This window comes from Bipolaris sorokiniana (genome assembly GCF_000338995.1).
Source record: "Bipolaris sorokiniana ND90Pr unplaced genomic scaffold COCSAscaffold_2, whole genome shotgun sequence".
Classification (NCBI taxonomy): domain Eukaryota; kingdom Fungi; phylum Ascomycota; class Dothideomycetes; order Pleosporales; family Pleosporaceae; genus Bipolaris; species Bipolaris sorokiniana.
In genome coordinates this window covers 258,209-274,123 of record NW_006911896.1, presented here as the reverse complement: position 1 = coordinate 274,123, position 15,915 = coordinate 258,209, and the positions used below count along the sequence as shown (strand labels likewise).

Sequence of the window (15,915 nt, the reverse complement as noted above, 5' to 3'; positions counted from 1 at the left end):
AGCCCGCCAAAGTCACCAAGCCAGCGGCCAAACCAAAGGCACCTGCCACAAAGAAAGCAGCTGGTCCTGCAAAACCTCGAGGCAGACCCGCCGGCGCCACTGCAAAGCCAAAAGCGAAGGCTGCACCTAAGAAAAAGGCAAAGGCCGACTCAGACATCGAGAACTCAGACATAGACATGGATGAGGACCCTGTAGACGTCGATGAGTCGCTGCTCGCAGACACACCACCAAAGGCCAAAAAGGCACCAGCCCCTAAGAAGCCGAGCAACAAACCCCTCGCAGATATTGCCAATGACAGCTTTGGTGGAGACGGCGATGACGAGCCAGCTGCAAAGCCCAAGAAGGGCGGTGCCAGCAGCAAGTACCAGATGGTAAGTATTGCAATTGCAATTGTCGAAATATTGACTAACACAATCACAGTTGACGCACTTGGAGCACATCATGAAGCGCCCTGATACATACATTGGTTCCGTAGAACGGCAAACGGATAAGATGTGGGTGTACAATTCAGAGAGCGAGTCGATGGAATACCGCGACGTGTCATACGTCCCCGGTCTCTACAAGATCTTCGACGAGATTCTTGTCAACGCTGCCGACAACAAACAAAACGACAAGAATATGAGTGAGATCAGAGTAACAGTCGACCGAGAGAGTGGCGAGATCTCCATCAGGAACGATGGCAAGGGAATTCCAATTGAGATTCACAAAGTGTGTTGCTTGTGACCTTCTAAAATTACCTGCTGACTCGGTTAGGAACACGGCATATATGTACCAGAGATGATTTTTGGTCACCTTCTCACCTCGTCCAACTATGACGACGACCAACAAAAAGTCACGGGTGGACGCAACGGTTACGGAGCTAAGCTCTGTAACGTATTCAGTACCGAATTCACAGTCGAGACCGTCGATTCGAAACAGAAGAAGAAGTACAAGCAAACATGGACGGAGAACATGAGCAAGATGGGCAAAGCTAAGATTACCGACATCAAGGCGGACGATTACACCAAGGTCAGCTGGAAGGCCGATTACGCTAGGTTCGGCATGGAGGGCATCGACGACGATTTTGAAGCCATGGTCAAACGCAGGACCTACGACATGGCCGGTACGCTACGGGGCGTAAAGGTTTACCTTAACGGCGAGCGCATCAAGATCACATCGTTTGCCAAATACATGGAAATGTACACAAAGTCTATCTCGCGCGACCAGGGCAACAGCGAAGATAACAAGGAAAAGGATGTCATCATTACCGACAAGCTCGAACGCTGGGACATTGGTTTCGCCGTTTCAGATGGTGCCTTCAACCAGGTATCCTTTGTCAACTCTATTGCGACAACATCCGGTGGTACGCATGTAAACCACATTGCCGACCAGATCGTCGAGAAGCTCATGGCCATTGTCAATAAGAAGAACAAGGCCGCTGTCAAGCTCAAGCCTGCACAGATCAAGAACCATCTTTTTCTGTTTGTCAATTGTTCCATCGTGAACCCTGCCTTCACATCCCAAACAAAAGAGCAGCTTACTACCAAGCCCAGTCAGTTTGGCAGCAAGCCTGTCCTCAGCGACAAGTTCCTGAATGCCATTGCCAAGACCGATGTCATTCAGAACATCATGCATTTTGCTCAGCAAAAGGCTGACCAGATGATGAAGAAGACCGATGGTAACAAGCGTAACCGAATCAACAACGCAAAGTTGACAGATGCCAACAAGGCAGGCACCAAGGACGGACATCTTTGTACTCTCATCCTCACTGAGGGTGAGTCGGCTAGTGTTCTTGCGCTTGCTGGACGTGCTGTTGTCAACCAGGACTTGTTTGGTGTCTTCCCACTTCGTGGTAAGCTTCTCAACGTCCGTGACGCCACGGTCGATCAAATCATGAAGAACGCAGAGATTCAAAATATCAAAAAATTTATGGGCCTTCAGCACAAGAAGGAATACACGGTGGCAGACATGAAAAGCTTGCGTTACGGTCATCTCATGATTATGACGGATCAGGATCACGACGGTAGCCATATTAAGGGTTTGCTCATCAACTTTCTTCAGTGCCAGTTTCCGAGCTTGCTCAAGATCCCAGGCTTCCTGTTAGAGTTCATCACGCCCATTGTCAAGGTCTGGAAGGGTGACCAAAAGAACCCACGCAACATGAAGAGTTTCTTCTCCATGCCAGAATACGAGGAATGGAAAGAACAACACGCTCATGAAAAGGGCTGGGACCACAAGTACTACAAGGGATTGGGTACCAGCGACATTCCCGATGCTCAGATTTACTTCAAGGATCTCGACACCCACATGAAGCGCTTCCAGGTCATGCGAGAAGAGGAGGAAAAGCTCATAGAATTAGCTTTCTCGAAGAAGAAGGCGGATGCTCGTAAAGACTGGCTACGCGACTTTGTACCAGGTCGACATCTTGACCTGACCACCCCAGACATTTCCTATGACGATTTCGTCAACAAGGAGTTGATTCTGTTTTCCATGGCTGATAATGTGCGATCTATCCCGTCCGTTATTGATGGCCTGAAGCCCGGTCAGCGCAAAGTGATGTACACTTGCTTTAGGCGTAACATCAAGAAGGATGTCAAGGTGGTTGAGCTTGCTGGTGCAGTCTCCGGATCTACCGACTATGCTCACGGAGAAGCTTCCATGCAGGGTACCATTGTCGGTCTCGCGCAGAATTTTGTTGGAACCAACAATATCAACTTCTTGGAGCCAAGTGGTAACTTTGGTTCTCGCCTCAAGGGTGGTGCCGACGCTGCCAGCGCCAGGTATATTTACACCCGTCTGACACCATTTGCAAGACGCATCTTTCATCCCCACGACGATGCGTTATTGAAGTACGGCGAATCCGATGGCAACAAGATTGAACCGGAGATGTATGTACCCATTCTGCCTACGATTCTCATCAATGGTTCAAGTGGTATCGGTACTGGTTGGAGTTCTGAAATTCCCAACTTTAACCCCATGGATATCATCGAGAACATCAGGCGCCGGATGCAACCAGGTGCTACCAAAGAGGATATGACTCCTATGGTCCCCTGGTACAAGGGCTTCACTGGAACGACCACTGTTCTCGGTCCTGACCGCTACCAGTTCACGGGTACTGTTCGACAGACTGGTGATAACGAGATTGAAATCACTGAGCTTCCTGTTCGCTACTGGACCCAGGACTTCAAGGAGAAACTTGAGGAGATTATCAAGGCGGAAAAGGGCCCCTCATTTATCAAGGACTACATTGACTACAACACCCCAGATCGCGTCCACTTTGTCATCAAGATGGAGGACAAGTACATGGCGGCCGCTCTTGCTAAGGGCCTCGAGGAGATGTTCAAGTTATTTAAGCCTCAAGCCACCAGCAATCTTGTTGCATTCGATGCCCAAGGACGTATTCACAAGTACTCGACCGTCCTTGACATTATTGAGGAATTTTACCACATCCGTCTGCGGTACTACGAGAAGCGAAAGCAGCATCAACTTCAAGTCATGGAGAAGGAGCTCCTCAAGTTGACGAACCAAGCCAGATTCATTCAGATGATTATCGATGGAAAACTTACGGTTTCCAAGAAGAAGAAGGCTGCCCTTGTCCAGGAACTCAAGAAACTTGGTTTTGCACCGATCCCCAAGGTCGAAGAGGCGAAGAATATCGGCGAAGAGGAAGATGCCCAGGAGGATGAGTCAGACGAGGCTGAAGTCGAGGTGTCCGCCAACGACTATGACTATTTGCTTGGCGTAAGTACTCATACACCTGAACAGCATGTCAAGTGCTAACAGTTTACAGATGGCCATTTGGTCTTTGACCCAAGAGCGCGTCGAAAAGCTCATGAAGCAGATTGGCGAGAGGCAGGAAGAGGTCGACACCCTTATCAAACTCTCACCCAAGGATATCTGGAACGTTGACCTTGACGCGTTCATGGATGAATGGAATCTCCAGCAAGAAGAAGAAACCAAGCGCAAGAAGAAGATTGCTAGCATGACCCGTCGCGCTTCCCAGAAGCTTGGCATTGCTGGAGGCAAGGGTACCAAGGGAAAGAAGAAGAGAAAGATTGACGGCTCTGACTCGGACGCTTCTGACTCGGACTTTGGCCCGGCTAAGAAGAAGCCAAAGCCCAAGAAAGAGGGTCTGCTCAGCTACCTTCAACAAGAACCTGTCAAGAAGCCATCAGCGGCAGAAGCTCTCAAGAGCAGTAGCGCGTTCGGCTCCACGGCACCGCAGAAGCAAGGTACGCTGCTTTCACATCTTGTGAAGAAGGAGGCGACGCCGCAGACCGATGGGGCGTCGGATAGCAGGCCAGGCACTGCAGATTCAAAGCCAGCACCTGCGAAACGGGGTCGCCCTGCTGGCGCAAAGGCTATCAAGAAAGACCCAGTTCTTTCGGATGACGAAGATTCCGATGTCTTTGCTGCGGTAGCTGCGGAAGCCGCCAAAGAGCCTGCCAAAGCTGCTGCCCCAGCTCGGACTGCTCGAGGCGCAACCAAACAAGCGGCCAAATACAACCTCGGTAGCGATTCTGACGACGATGACGAGGACCTCCTTGGCGATGTCAGCAGCATGGTCAAGACAATCGGATCTGGTACAAACGGCGTCCCAATGTTTAAGACGACTACTGTGGCCCGACCAGGCAGCAATGGTAACCCTCGCTCTGGCAGTTCGGCTGGCGTCAAAAAGAATAGCATTGTTGATGTAGACGGTGACACTACCAACTACGAAGGTCTAATGCCTCAATCTTCACCAGAGCGCCCTGCTCCTCGAAATATCAACGATACTATCATGAGCTCGGATGATGATGACTTCAATCTCAGTGTCAAGAAACCAGCTGCGACTAAGTTGACTGCTAGACCCGCCCCGAAACCCAAGGCTGCTGCTGCTGCCAAACCTGTACCAAAGCCGAAAGCCGTTGCGAAGAAGCCTGCCGCTCAGAGTCCAGCAGCGAAGGCTTACGCGAAGAAACATGGCAAGGACGCAGAAACAGGCAAGACCGCATCCAAGAAGAAGAAGGCTGCCGATTCAGACGAAGACGAGGACATGGAGGACGCAGAAGATCTTGCCAACGACCTACTGTCAGACGAAGATGAAGACGAGCCAACTCCCAAGCCAGCTGCACGCGCATCTGCTGCTCGGCCTGGTCGCAGAGCTGCTGCTAAGCCAGCCAGGTACGTTGTTAGTGATGACGAGGCCGACTCCGACGATGCGTCTGAGCCTAGCTTCGATGACGACGAGGACAGTGAGTAGACTCACGAGCTTGTTGGAGGTCTCTGTGTACATGTGAGGGGGTGATGGGTTGTTTGATACCCGGATTAGCCAATGGCGTTTTTTTGAGACCAGGGGGGGACATACGGCTACGGTTATAGTGCTTCACATGGCGTTTGGTGTAGCTGCTTCATAATACGGGGTTTCCACGCAAGCGCATATATTATATTTCATTTCGCTGTATACCTGTAGTTGAATTCATGCGCTTTTCCATATCTTACACACTTGTTTTTATATAGTGGTCCGGTCTCATTGTGAGAAAATGCAAGCAGTGTATGCACGGTAAAGGACATGCCGGTTTCATGGGACTTGAATCTTACCAACTACACATTTCCACAGCCTCCGTTATTAGAAGCAAATCCGACATTGTGACGACAAGTTTTATACTATATTGCAGAGAAAGCACACGGGAATCCAGACCTTGGTAGATGCTTCCAGACTACCCACGTGTACGTACATACAACACAGAGCCAGCTCATTTGCATACCCGCTCACCCACTCTTCTTCTTTACTAACTCTCATAGTGCCAAAAAAAACACAAATACCTTCTTTGTTCAGTGTCCTTAAAAGCCCACACACGCATCTCGCCTTACTGCATAATAGCTGCCACGTTGGAAAGCAAGGACCAAGAGGATTTGTTTTGGAAAGGGAGGGGGGGGGGGGGAGAAGTGGGGAAACAGCCGAAACAGCCACGTTTGTAGCCATGATATCATTTCTTGGACTTCCTTAATAGTGATAGGTGGTTATGTGTGTGTGTGTATGTGTGATTTCGGACGGGTAATGAGGTGGGGGGGGGGGGGGGGGGCAAGTCGGGACGAGGTAAAAAAGAGTGGTGTATGAGCATGGATAGAGGTGTCATTTGTTACAGTATTTGTATAGTTTGAGACTGGGGGAGAATAGAAGAAAATGGGATAGCGAGGCTGGCTTGGGAGTGGGGAGTGGTAATATGAAAAGTATACATTACTTGTGTTATGGGAAAGGGGTGGCGGAGCGGAGAACGGAAGTTTTCCATGTATGGGCTAGATGTTGCTGGTCGTGCTTGATGTCATGGGCTTTCTCTTTCCGCTGTGCGACAACGGTGTGCTGTTCTTTGCGGGATGGGTGGGTATATGTGTGGCGGAAGTACAGCCCAGGGATTTCGGACAGAGGGCAGCTTGAGGCAGAATGACAAATAGTGGTTTGCGAGAAAAGGGGGGGAGGGGGATTGAAACTTATTTGAGCAGCGATAGCGTACAGATAAGTGAACATTTGGCAAAAATATATCGAAAGATAAGTATGTATTGGTGTGTGCTGCGAGGGCAGGTACGTGGGATATTGGAATATACAATACATGACGGGGATCTCAGTGATATGAAGAAGAAGAAGAAGAAGAAGAAGAAGAAGAAGAAAGGGCAAAGGAAAAAAATCGTGAGGCATACTAACTTTTGCCCTATTTTGCTTCCAGGCCTGTCTGGACCCTTTCTTCCCATTCTGTCCAACCCAGTTCTTGTGTTGCAAAAGACTCGCACCGTGACACCTGTCAGAGCTGTCAGGAACATGCCAGTCCTGTTCTATTGGTACGATGTTTAGCCAGAACCATCTACTGTGCTACGTTGTCCTCTTTTTGCGCATCTGATCCAGAACGAAGCCTTGGAAAGGGGGGCCAGGATCCGCCCTCCGGATTGCCAAGCACACTGTGTGCATGCAAGTTCCTTATTTATGCGTACCTTTTTTCTTACTCTCTAATTATTCATGGCATATGGGTTCTAGTCGATGAAAGATCTCGCTCCGTGTCAAATCATGGAAGGCTGTCTTGTACACTGCAAAGGCTTCCCAGGTCAATGGAGTCATATTTGGGCACTACTTTAGCCTTGTATAGTAGATGGGAATCACTAGGCAGGTCATCCGGCTTTCCGTTAGCCCAGAAATGGACATGTTGGATGGTTGTAGTGCCGATGACAGATGCCTATCCTAAGTAGCACTTGTACGAAGAGGGGCGGGCCCAGACCTTATCGTCTCACTTGATTCAACCCTCCCTTTTTCTATTATCGAGCGGATGCACTCGCATCCGTGACGTATTAGGATACTACAGAGGTCCTAGATAGCTACCTTCATCAACGGATATGCAAGCTTGATCAGACGAACCCCTGCTATGTAGATAGTATTGTAGTTCGCCCTACCCTGCAGAAAAACGCCGCAAAGCTTGATTTCATCATAACAGTTGTCCTGCAGAATCTACCGCAGGAGACGGGAGGCTCGCCCTCGATTATAGCACATCTCCCGGTACCCCCACGGAATGTGATGTGTTCAAGAGTCTGATCCTTTGTGACGCCTGTGAGCAGTCGTTCCTGGTGTGACAGCGGGACTAGGTTCCTCCATGTGGCAAGCCGAAGGCGACGACCCAGGTACACTTTTGGGCACTACTCAGTGTAAATACAAGCTGGCCGTACTCACAAATCAAGGAAAAAACAATCGAGAACATGGTCGTGCAGGCGTGATTTAGTGAGGCAGTGTGTTGATTGCGTTCAAGGCATGCGTCTCGCTACGCTGCGCGGGGCTCGTCTCAACGGGCCACCTGACGGGCAGGAGGAATAGAGATTTTGACAAACTCGTCGCACGATATGCTGTAGCAGCGATGTTGGCGCGTCGTTTGAGCTCGGGTGCAAAGCCGAGCATGTTGTAACATAAGCTTGAGATGCTGTGAGCAGACCCTTTACGCGTACATACTGCCCCGCTGTGCCACGCTCCTACAGGCATCCCACGTAAAGAGTTCATTGTGATCGAAGCCGTATAGACAGCCAAAGCAGATTTGCAATGTTGTAGGCTTTTCGAGAGGCCGTGGTGTTTGCGCGTTGCGTACCAGATAGAGCTCTCCCCTTGCAATGGTCCGAAGAGCAAACAGGGGTAGACAAGTATGAAAGGTTGTTGTCGTAACGAGGAGCTTGCAAGTAAGTGTACGTACGTATGTAGTTATTTTCGGAAATGCTAAGCGACTTTTCTCAGTATACGTACCTACGCCGGATCTTTGAATCGCTTCAAAGAACTTCCTCGGTCTAGATTCATTAGTGCGAATTAACAGACTTCAGTCAATCTAAAAAAAACGTTGCATGGCGATGCTAATCTTGCAGCTAAGAAGATGCACATTCTCGCGTCGATAGTGTTGGAGACACCCAATGGTCAGAGCTGTGACCTCTTGCATAATACTGGTGTGTATCCAAGCACGGAGAGTTTAGTGCGCTATGGAAGGTAGGGTATATTGCCCTCGACAGTTCCAGTCATGCGAGCCCACCTTGAGAGGTAGGGGTATTAAGACAGCTCCACGAACCACGCGTACGCTTGGGAGGAAGTCCGTACGCTGGGTAATGATCCGCCCCAAAGACACTGGTACATAACGTCAGCTGTTCCGGATTCGTTCTGGCAAGCTATTCGCCCTGTTTTTGTGTAAGACACTGTTTCATTTACCGCTCAACCCACATCTCAGGGAACGCTATCTTGAGTCTGGTCCAATGGGGTAAAATTCGTAAAGATGAAATGCTCGGTCACGAATTTGTCTTATTCTTTCTTGGTCCAGATGGCAGTATTGGACTTGAGTTCGATAAGCGTTGAGAATTGCCGCCGGTCAATCGTCCTGCCTTCTGCTATGTTCGTCCCTCAGCTCACAGCCCGTACTTGCATCACAACGGCAACACCCGGACTGCTTCAGGTTACTTGGATTTCCTGGAATCCCACATTGGCGGCTTCTGTGTAACCAGCGAAAACGGAGAAAGTCTGCTGTACGCATGGTTATCGATTGTGCGTGTGCATATCCTACGTAGGCTGGCACTGTGCGAATGACCCAGTGTTTCTAATAGCATCAGATTAGCAGCCAATAGCACCGGCACTTCAAAGAGCCCTGTGTATTATCTCACAAAGGCACTGTGCTTTGACCGGAAGGCAGAGTGAGTTGTTCGAATCTCCCACCGCCGGGGGCGCGCAGTGACAGCAGGCTCGGCGGTATGCATCCATGGCACTTCACATAAAGGTACAACTCCTGAGAAACTTAGAGAAAAGATGATCCCAGAAGAACTTTTGGATGTGCTTGGTCAATCAGTTGTTACGGCTTGCCACAGGCAAAGCTGCAGCTTGGCCTTTGTCTTCTTTGAGCGGTCTGTACTGAGACATCATCACCGCTCTTCTCTTTGAAGTGGCCCTCCATCAATCCAACTACATACTCAAGTAATTGAGACAAGATGCTTTGTTGGTCGATGTCCGGTGAGGCACAGGTCAAGTGAAAGTTGGAATCTGAAAACTTTGCTTCGCGAGTAAGTGAAAAGGCTTGCATCAAAATGTGCCATGTCTCAGTACGAGGAGAGACTCATTTCCAGACCGGAAAGGATACCTTACTCCCCTGACGGTGATGTATGGTCGATGCGGCAAGCGAGCTCTTTCCTGGGTCATACATCTCGAGTATCCCTAACGGAAGCAAGGCTGATATCACACACCGATAAAAGATGAACCAATCGATTTCTTTGCTGAATCCAAAACTGTGTAGGCGTCCGAGATACACAAAAAAAGGGCCACGTTTGCAACAAAAGCCAAGAAAGTACGTGCATTTGTGTACCGCGGTAGGCTGCAGGTAAACGCATTGCCGATTCGTTCTTTCACGCCATTCCAACAGGGTGCATGACAGGTGGGCTTGTTCTTTTGAGGTAGCCATAGCCCGGGTAATGGAGAGCTAGTGCTATTCCGAAATGCGGTGGTGTTACCCATGCGTAGGAGAGACACTTGCAGCGTTGCGCGATCGTAGGTAGCTTTGTAGGATTTCGCCTTCCACTGCCAGCATGACAAATCGTTTTCTCTCCAATCGCATCTTGCGTTGATGGGAACTACCTACAGTTAACTGTGACTTTCAGAAAAAGTGCTGTTTCTCTCCTAGCGTTGTGATGGACTGGTGATTCGCGTTATTGTCATGGGCGTCCACGTTCTCCAGCCTATTGGAAATGTTTTTGGTTGACATTGGCTGTCAGGCCAAGGACATTAAACGAAGAGGCCGGACCGTATGTCCCTGCTAGGATGCAGGGTTCAGCACGGGAAGTGTGTTTGATGCCGTGTGACACCATTCCCTCGATTCATCTTGCACCATCGCAATGCCCAAAGCCCAGCACTTGTTATGGGTAACAGTCGTTTGGTCCCACTGTGGGCCCGCCGTCTTGCAGCTTGTCAAGCCATGCAGTGTGCGTCCTGGAACCCAGGCACTCCCACTTACATTCCGGACGTCGTCTGCACTGCGCTTGGGCAAGCTTTGACGACGTAATTCGCTGGGGTGAACAGCTAGTGGATCAAAGTGAAGGTGGGTGTTGATCCGTTAAAAAGGGACTGGTGATAGCACAAGTATATGTTGCTGCAGTTGTTATGCATTGGCTGTCTCCTGGATAGTCTCTCCCGAACGATCCTTTACCACACTCGAATTTGCCAGAAATTACTTTGCCCTAGTAGCACGTCGTTGTAACTGTACTCTTATCATATTCCGGTAAAGAAACCCTATCCATAGCTGGCTCTCTTCGGCATCAACTGACCTGGCATGTCAAAGTCACCGGCTAGCTTGTATTGCTGCAATAACCCTGCGAACTTATCTGTTGGAAACCACGCGAGGTCCAGCTAATCGCCACGGGACCATACTGTTTGTTGAGCGAAGCCACCTGGATATCAGGGCTAGGCCGACACGACGTGCACGTCTCTCTGCCTACTTCCAGCCAGCGTTGACTGACTCAACTTACGAACGCAACTGGTACGTTGCAACAGCCATCAGCCCCATTTTTTCCCGATTCTGACGATACCCAGGTCGATTACCAACGTGGATATACATTCCAACACGTCCCTGCCGGGAACAGGTATAAGGCGATCATCTGGTCCTCGTGAGAATTTTGCAAACGCCTGAATACCAGCCTCTTCTTCCCGTTACTACCACCACCAAACTTTTCTTTACCCAAAGTCAATCTTTGTTCCACAGCAGCCCAGTCTTTCTATCGACTTGACTTTCGCGCTCTTCTTGCCAGGTACTGGTACCCGGTAGTGAGCCTCCACGTCTTTGCTTTTGCCATTTCCAGGTGATCGCAAGCCCCACGGAATGAACATAAAAGATTTGCTGAACCCTTCTTGCGGTGATCGCCATGACCATCGCTATCCAGAGTCTCCGACACCATCACCACACCCGGTAGCGATATTGCCAGCGCTTAGGCGACAAAAGATACCGAAGGATGCTCCAATCTTTTCTGAAGGCAACAGAACCGTGGGAATAGTCAACTTTGTTCCTCACGAAGCGAGAAACGACGAGAAACTCCTTGCACAGCACCGTAGATTCCAGATCTACCCGTTGGGTGAGATCTCCAGGAAGGGAGTTCGACACATCCCATACAACAGCGATAAGAAAGACTTTCTTGAGAAGACTGGACGCGATGCATTCGAAAGTAAGGTCAGTTTTTGAGATTGATAGTAAATGCTGACTTTCGTATAGTGTTCCAGTACACGTACAAGCTCCCTGATGAAGATAAGCCGTATGCCGTTGTCTGGGACTACAACATCGGCCTCGTCCGTATGACGCCTTTCTTCAAGTCGTGCAAATACTCAAAGGTAGGTATCTGTTTCTATGACATTTGAGTAGGATAATAAGTGTTGCAGACAATACCCGCAAAGGCATTGAGAGAGAATCCCGGGCTCAAGGATATCAGCTATAGTATAACTGGGGGCGCTCTGGTGTGTCAAGGTCAGCCAAGTCAATCCTAGACTGTCCAGACACTTTACTGACATTTTGTAGGGTATTGGATACCGTACCAGGCTGCCAGAGCCATAGCTGCAACCTTCTGCTATGACATTCGATGGGCGCTTACTCCTGTCTTCGGCAACGACTTTCCTTCAATTTGTCTGACGCCAGATGATCCCTGTTTCGCAAAGTTTGCCATTGACCCAACCATCGTACGGTACTGTACTGAGGAAACCACAAAATTTCAAGAACTTGGATCTGCGTATGAAGTCCATAGGCCAGTCGCCCCGACACAAGTGGAGGCACCGACGTGGCGCTCTGAACAGCCACCACTCAACGCCCGAGTTGTCAGGCAACGGCGCGCGCGACCGGTAGATATAGAGAGCGGATATGGAACCGATACAGAGCGAAACGACAGGTATCTCTTTTCTCCTGAGGTATCTCCACGCACTCGCTTCACGCCCATCAATCGGCCACACTCGCCGTACTCTCCCCGCATAGCAGAGTCTTCGTTTGTGAGCTCACCCGTCAGCATGCGTGCGCCCCCAGGATTGCATACGCCGACATCAACTCCATATGAGTACTCTGGCGAGGTCTTCCGGGCAAAGCGGTCGCATTCCAAGGTAGTGTTTTGCGAGCATCTTGCCGACGAAGCTGTCATTCGCCCTCCAACAGCCGCCACAGTCGACAGTGCACACAGATGCGACATGTGCGTTGGTGACGATAACCACAGCCACGTCGATATGGACGCAGCAGAGATGTTGCTTTCGCTGCGTACAGCGGATAATGCGATGCCACCATCAAAGCGTATGCGTCGGGGTTCATGATGTTCGAAATAGTGTATGCCAACTTCCTGTTCTGAGGACGGTGATGACTAAAGCATGGCGGTTGATGCCTTCCTTTTCCGTCTGCTCATGACGTTTGCTAGCCTTTCCAGCGTTTCTTGTCGGTACACTCGTCGAGCAACTTTATTTAGTTCAGTTTGTGCATTTCAGTATTAAGAGGACGCACCATCAGCGCCTGGGTACGGTCATATGCTATGTTTACATGTTTATGCGGTCATATCCAATGAATAGAAAAGTGCATTTGCAATCCAATGTCGAAAAGATCAGACAAACATCATGCTCGAGAACATAGTGAGATGGATAGATGAATTCGGTCTCTAAGAATATCTCATTTGTAATCTTGACATTGACGTTATATGAATGACCAAAACCTCATGGCATGGACTCACTTCTATGCTACCTTGTTCTTCTCTTTCATCTTTTCCAGTCTCTTGACGGTGGACGAGATGATTGAGTCCTCATCAAAAACATATGTCACGCTCTCTTGTTTCATTACTGCTGCAACCCACTTGGAAAAGTTGGGAAGTGCATCCAAATCTGTTGTAATGGACTTGGGGAGTACACCGCGTCTTGAGAACGCATATATCCGGATAATGAAAGGCGCGGTTAGTGCCTACGAGGCCATTAGTAATGCTGCTACTTGCCTGGGTGCTGACCATACCTCTGCCAGTGTGAGTTTCTCACTCCCGCCGAAGAATGGCTTTGCATCTTTCAGAAGAGGCTCCAATTCTTTGCTCACGGTTTCAATAAATTCCTGGCTCAACTTTGCCTTTTCCTCTTCAGAATCCTGCATCAAGATCTTGTACCAAAAGCTACCAGCCTTGGTACTCCAGGTATCGACAAAAAAATTGATTTTAGCACGGGCCAGGGCAGCTTCTGGAGATCCTGTTGCAGGGAAGAGATGCGAGGGATAGGCGTCAGCCAGGAATGTTGAGACAACGGCTGACTCGGTGATGATCTCGCCATTGAACTTGATGGCAGGAACAAGACCTCGCTGCATATGGGTCAACTATGTATCGACGCATAAAGCCCGGACGTAGACTCACAGGGTTGATTTTCAGATACCAGGGCTCTCTCGGAGTATCCAAATCGATTGTAACTTCCTCATAAGGCAAACCCAGTTCTTTCAAAACAATGTGAGCTCGGTGAGCATAAGGGCAGCGATAGTTTGTGTATAGCGTGATTTTGGGCGCATTGCCATTAACGTGCGCCATTATTTCGGAGTTATTACGACAATGTGAACGCGGTTACAAGGATTGTAGGGAAGTGGTGCGAAAAATACTATTTGAAAGCACTTGCGAGACTTGACTTCGATCAGTCTGCAGCATCTACTAAATAGCCGTGACCATCGACAAGATATACCCGGGGCTCGCACAGTTCGGTATGCGGCTTATCAATCAGGTCATATATGGATTGCATCAACATGCAGCCGGATTGTGCAGTGCGGGGCATATCCGATTTGAGTGGAGCGCCATCGGGTGCCGGCCCCCAAGCTCTTTCGTGTATTGTCCCGATATCCTTGTGCTTCAGCACTGATGTGACAACAAAAGTGCCCAATATTCCGCAGCTCGTGCTTTGGCATGTCCAATTTGAGCATGAGCGGTAAAGAAGGGTATTTAGAACCCTGCAAATAGACGTGGTGATGAGACATATGGTCTCTGTCCGACAGAGGGGCGCCGCCCTTCGCAGCGCACCGGTCAAGGTCTTTAGTTCCAGAGAAGAGCAGCTGATAGGTATCGCCACAAAGTATCGGGTAGACGCATGCCCTTCTCTGACCATAAGTATAAGTGCCTGTATTCAACCGTGGCTCAGGATGATCTTCCATCTACAACATTGATCATGGTCGTCGCCTTGCACTGGCTCAACAGATAACACCGTCACCTTCGACTTTCCACTCCATCGCATTGCTGTCTGTCTTCTTCTTCGCTCTGCGCTTCTCATTGCGCAACCGCCTCTTTTCTTCGGCGTCCTTTTCCATCTGTTCCCTATTCATCGCCAGTCTGGAGTCCAAATCTATGACGTCAAGAATCTTTGCCTCGTCCTGTTTTCGCTTGAGATATCGTAGGCGGTCTCGAACTTCTTGAACAGTTGCGCGGCGTACTTCGCCGGACTGGCCGGTAGCGATCAAATGTTGCTTGCTGTTGAGATGCTCGACGTACTGAATGTTGTCCCTGAGGGATTGTTAGCGAAACCAAGTAAGCGCGGTAAAAGAGAGACGCACTTGAATGTCAGGTCGCAGGCTCCGCAGTATGCACCAGCACCACGTCCCCTCTTACCAACTGCAGCAGCAGCTGACGTGAGGGTTTGCTTTCCGATCATTTTGCTCCAATCTATACGTTCTGCTCTTGCTTCCGTCTGCTTCAGATCCTCAGGCGTTGACGCCCTCCGTCTATACGACTTGCCAGCCATCTTTGCTTCGTATCGCTCTTTTCCCTCCTCACGCTCTTTTGCCTCTCTCTCCTTGGCCTTTTTTGCCATCTCGTCGCGGTCCCATGTTTTCCTGAAATCCGTATCGCCGCCCCCCGTCGTTCCGTATGCGCCTGCTTTACCGCTCATGACGGGCAATTGTAGAGAGACACGCTCTTTACGCTATTGGTGATGGAAATTTTAGTGAATCACAAGGTTCCAGTCGAACTCCAGTTGTGTCTAGATTGCGCGTAGGTGTCTTCACGGGCCAAAGCAAAGTCGAGTATTGGTGTGTAGTTACACTCCACGCGCGTGGTTTTCGAGAGTCAAGCTCGCGACTTTCTGGTCCGTGACGCACGGACTTTACTGAGCTTTGGGCAGGTATGCATCATCATCATCATCACCATCACCACGTATTACAATTGATAAAACCTGTACATAGAAAAGACAAAGTCCATGTACATTGATTGATAATTCAAGATATTTCATCTCGTTCTAGCTCTGAATATTTACCTCGTGTCATCATGATCACGATTGAATAGAAGGAAAATCGGGGAATAAGTACTCCTCGCTATGCTCCGATTTCCTGTTAGTAGTGTCTTAGCAGGCGACACATATGTATAGCCATAAGCCAATTTCATGCCACCATATCCTAGCTCAGCGAAACTTATGGATGCGCATGACATTTCTGTCACATGCTTTCCATG

The 15,915-nt window shown here is 49.4% G+C and overlaps 4 protein-coding genes across 4 annotated transcripts; 2 read left to right on the top strand and 2 right to left on the bottom strand.

Annotated features, from left to right (window-relative positions):
- Positions 1 to 176: 176 nt before the first annotated feature.
- COCSADRAFT_80849 (uncharacterized protein) lies at positions 177 to 5,221 on the top strand (the record flags this gene model as incomplete). Its single annotated transcript, XM_007697525.1, has 4 exons — positions 177 to 371; positions 421 to 708; positions 754 to 3,720; positions 3,770 to 5,221. The coding sequence occupies 4 exons, from the start codon at positions 177 to 179 to the stop codon at positions 5,219 to 5,221; spliced, it is 4,902 nt and encodes a 1,633-aa protein (XP_007695715.1).
- Positions 5,222 to 11,068: 5,847 nt separating this feature from the next.
- COCSADRAFT_349248 (uncharacterized protein) lies at positions 11,069 to 13,072 on the top strand. The gene is made up of 4 exons (XM_007697524.1): positions 11,069 to 11,664; positions 11,712 to 11,827; positions 11,876 to 11,960; positions 12,012 to 13,072. Exons 1-4 carry the CDS (start codon positions 11,325 to 11,327, stop codon positions 12,782 to 12,784), a joined length of 1,314 nt encoding a protein of 437 aa, XP_007695714.1. The 5' UTR covers positions 11,069 to 11,324; the 3' UTR covers positions 12,785 to 13,072.
- Position 13,073: 1 nt separating this feature from the next.
- Positions 13,074 to 14,113, bottom strand: COCSADRAFT_267274 (uncharacterized protein). The gene is made up of 3 exons (XM_007697523.1): positions 13,849 to 14,113; positions 13,464 to 13,796; positions 13,074 to 13,415 (listed from the first exon to the last, which is right to left on the bottom strand). The coding sequence occupies exons 1-3, from the start codon at positions 14,014 to 14,016 to the stop codon at positions 13,194 to 13,196; spliced, it is 723 nt and encodes a 240-aa protein (XP_007695713.1). The 5' UTR covers positions 14,017 to 14,113; the 3' UTR covers positions 13,074 to 13,193.
- A 550-nt stretch (positions 14,114 to 14,663) lies between these two features.
- Positions 14,664 to 15,358, bottom strand: COCSADRAFT_80038 (uncharacterized protein; the record flags this gene model as incomplete). Its single annotated transcript, XM_007697522.1, has 2 exons — positions 14,664 to 14,973; positions 15,024 to 15,358. The coding sequence occupies 2 exons, from the start codon at positions 15,356 to 15,358 to the stop codon at positions 14,664 to 14,666; spliced, it is 645 nt and encodes a 214-aa protein (XP_007695712.1).
- Positions 15,359 to 15,915: the final 557 nt, after the last annotated feature.

Coding starts and splice junctions, on each gene's coding strand:
- COCSADRAFT_349248 (XM_007697524.1), top strand. CDS start 11,325: ATGAACATAAAAGATTTGCTGAACCCTTCTTGCGGTGATCGCCATGAC. Junction 11,665..11,711: donor TGGACGCGATGCATTCGAAA/GTAAGGTCAGTT, acceptor ACTTTCGTATAG/TGTTCCAGTACACGTACAAG. Junction 11,828..11,875: donor AGTCGTGCAAATACTCAAAG/GTAGGTATCTGT, acceptor TAAGTGTTGCAG/ACAATACCCGCAAAGGCATT.
- COCSADRAFT_267274 (XM_007697523.1), bottom strand. CDS start 14,016: ATGGCGCACGTTAATGGCAATGCGCCCAAAATCACGCTATACACAAAC. Junction 13,797..13,848: donor GGTATCTGAAAATCAACCCT/GTGAGTCTACGT, acceptor ACCCATATGCAG/CGAGGTCTTGTTCCTGCCAT. Junction 13,416..13,463: donor AGAAACTCACACTGGCAGAG/GTATGGTCAGCA, acceptor ATGGCCTCGTAG/GCACTAACCGCGCCTTTCAT.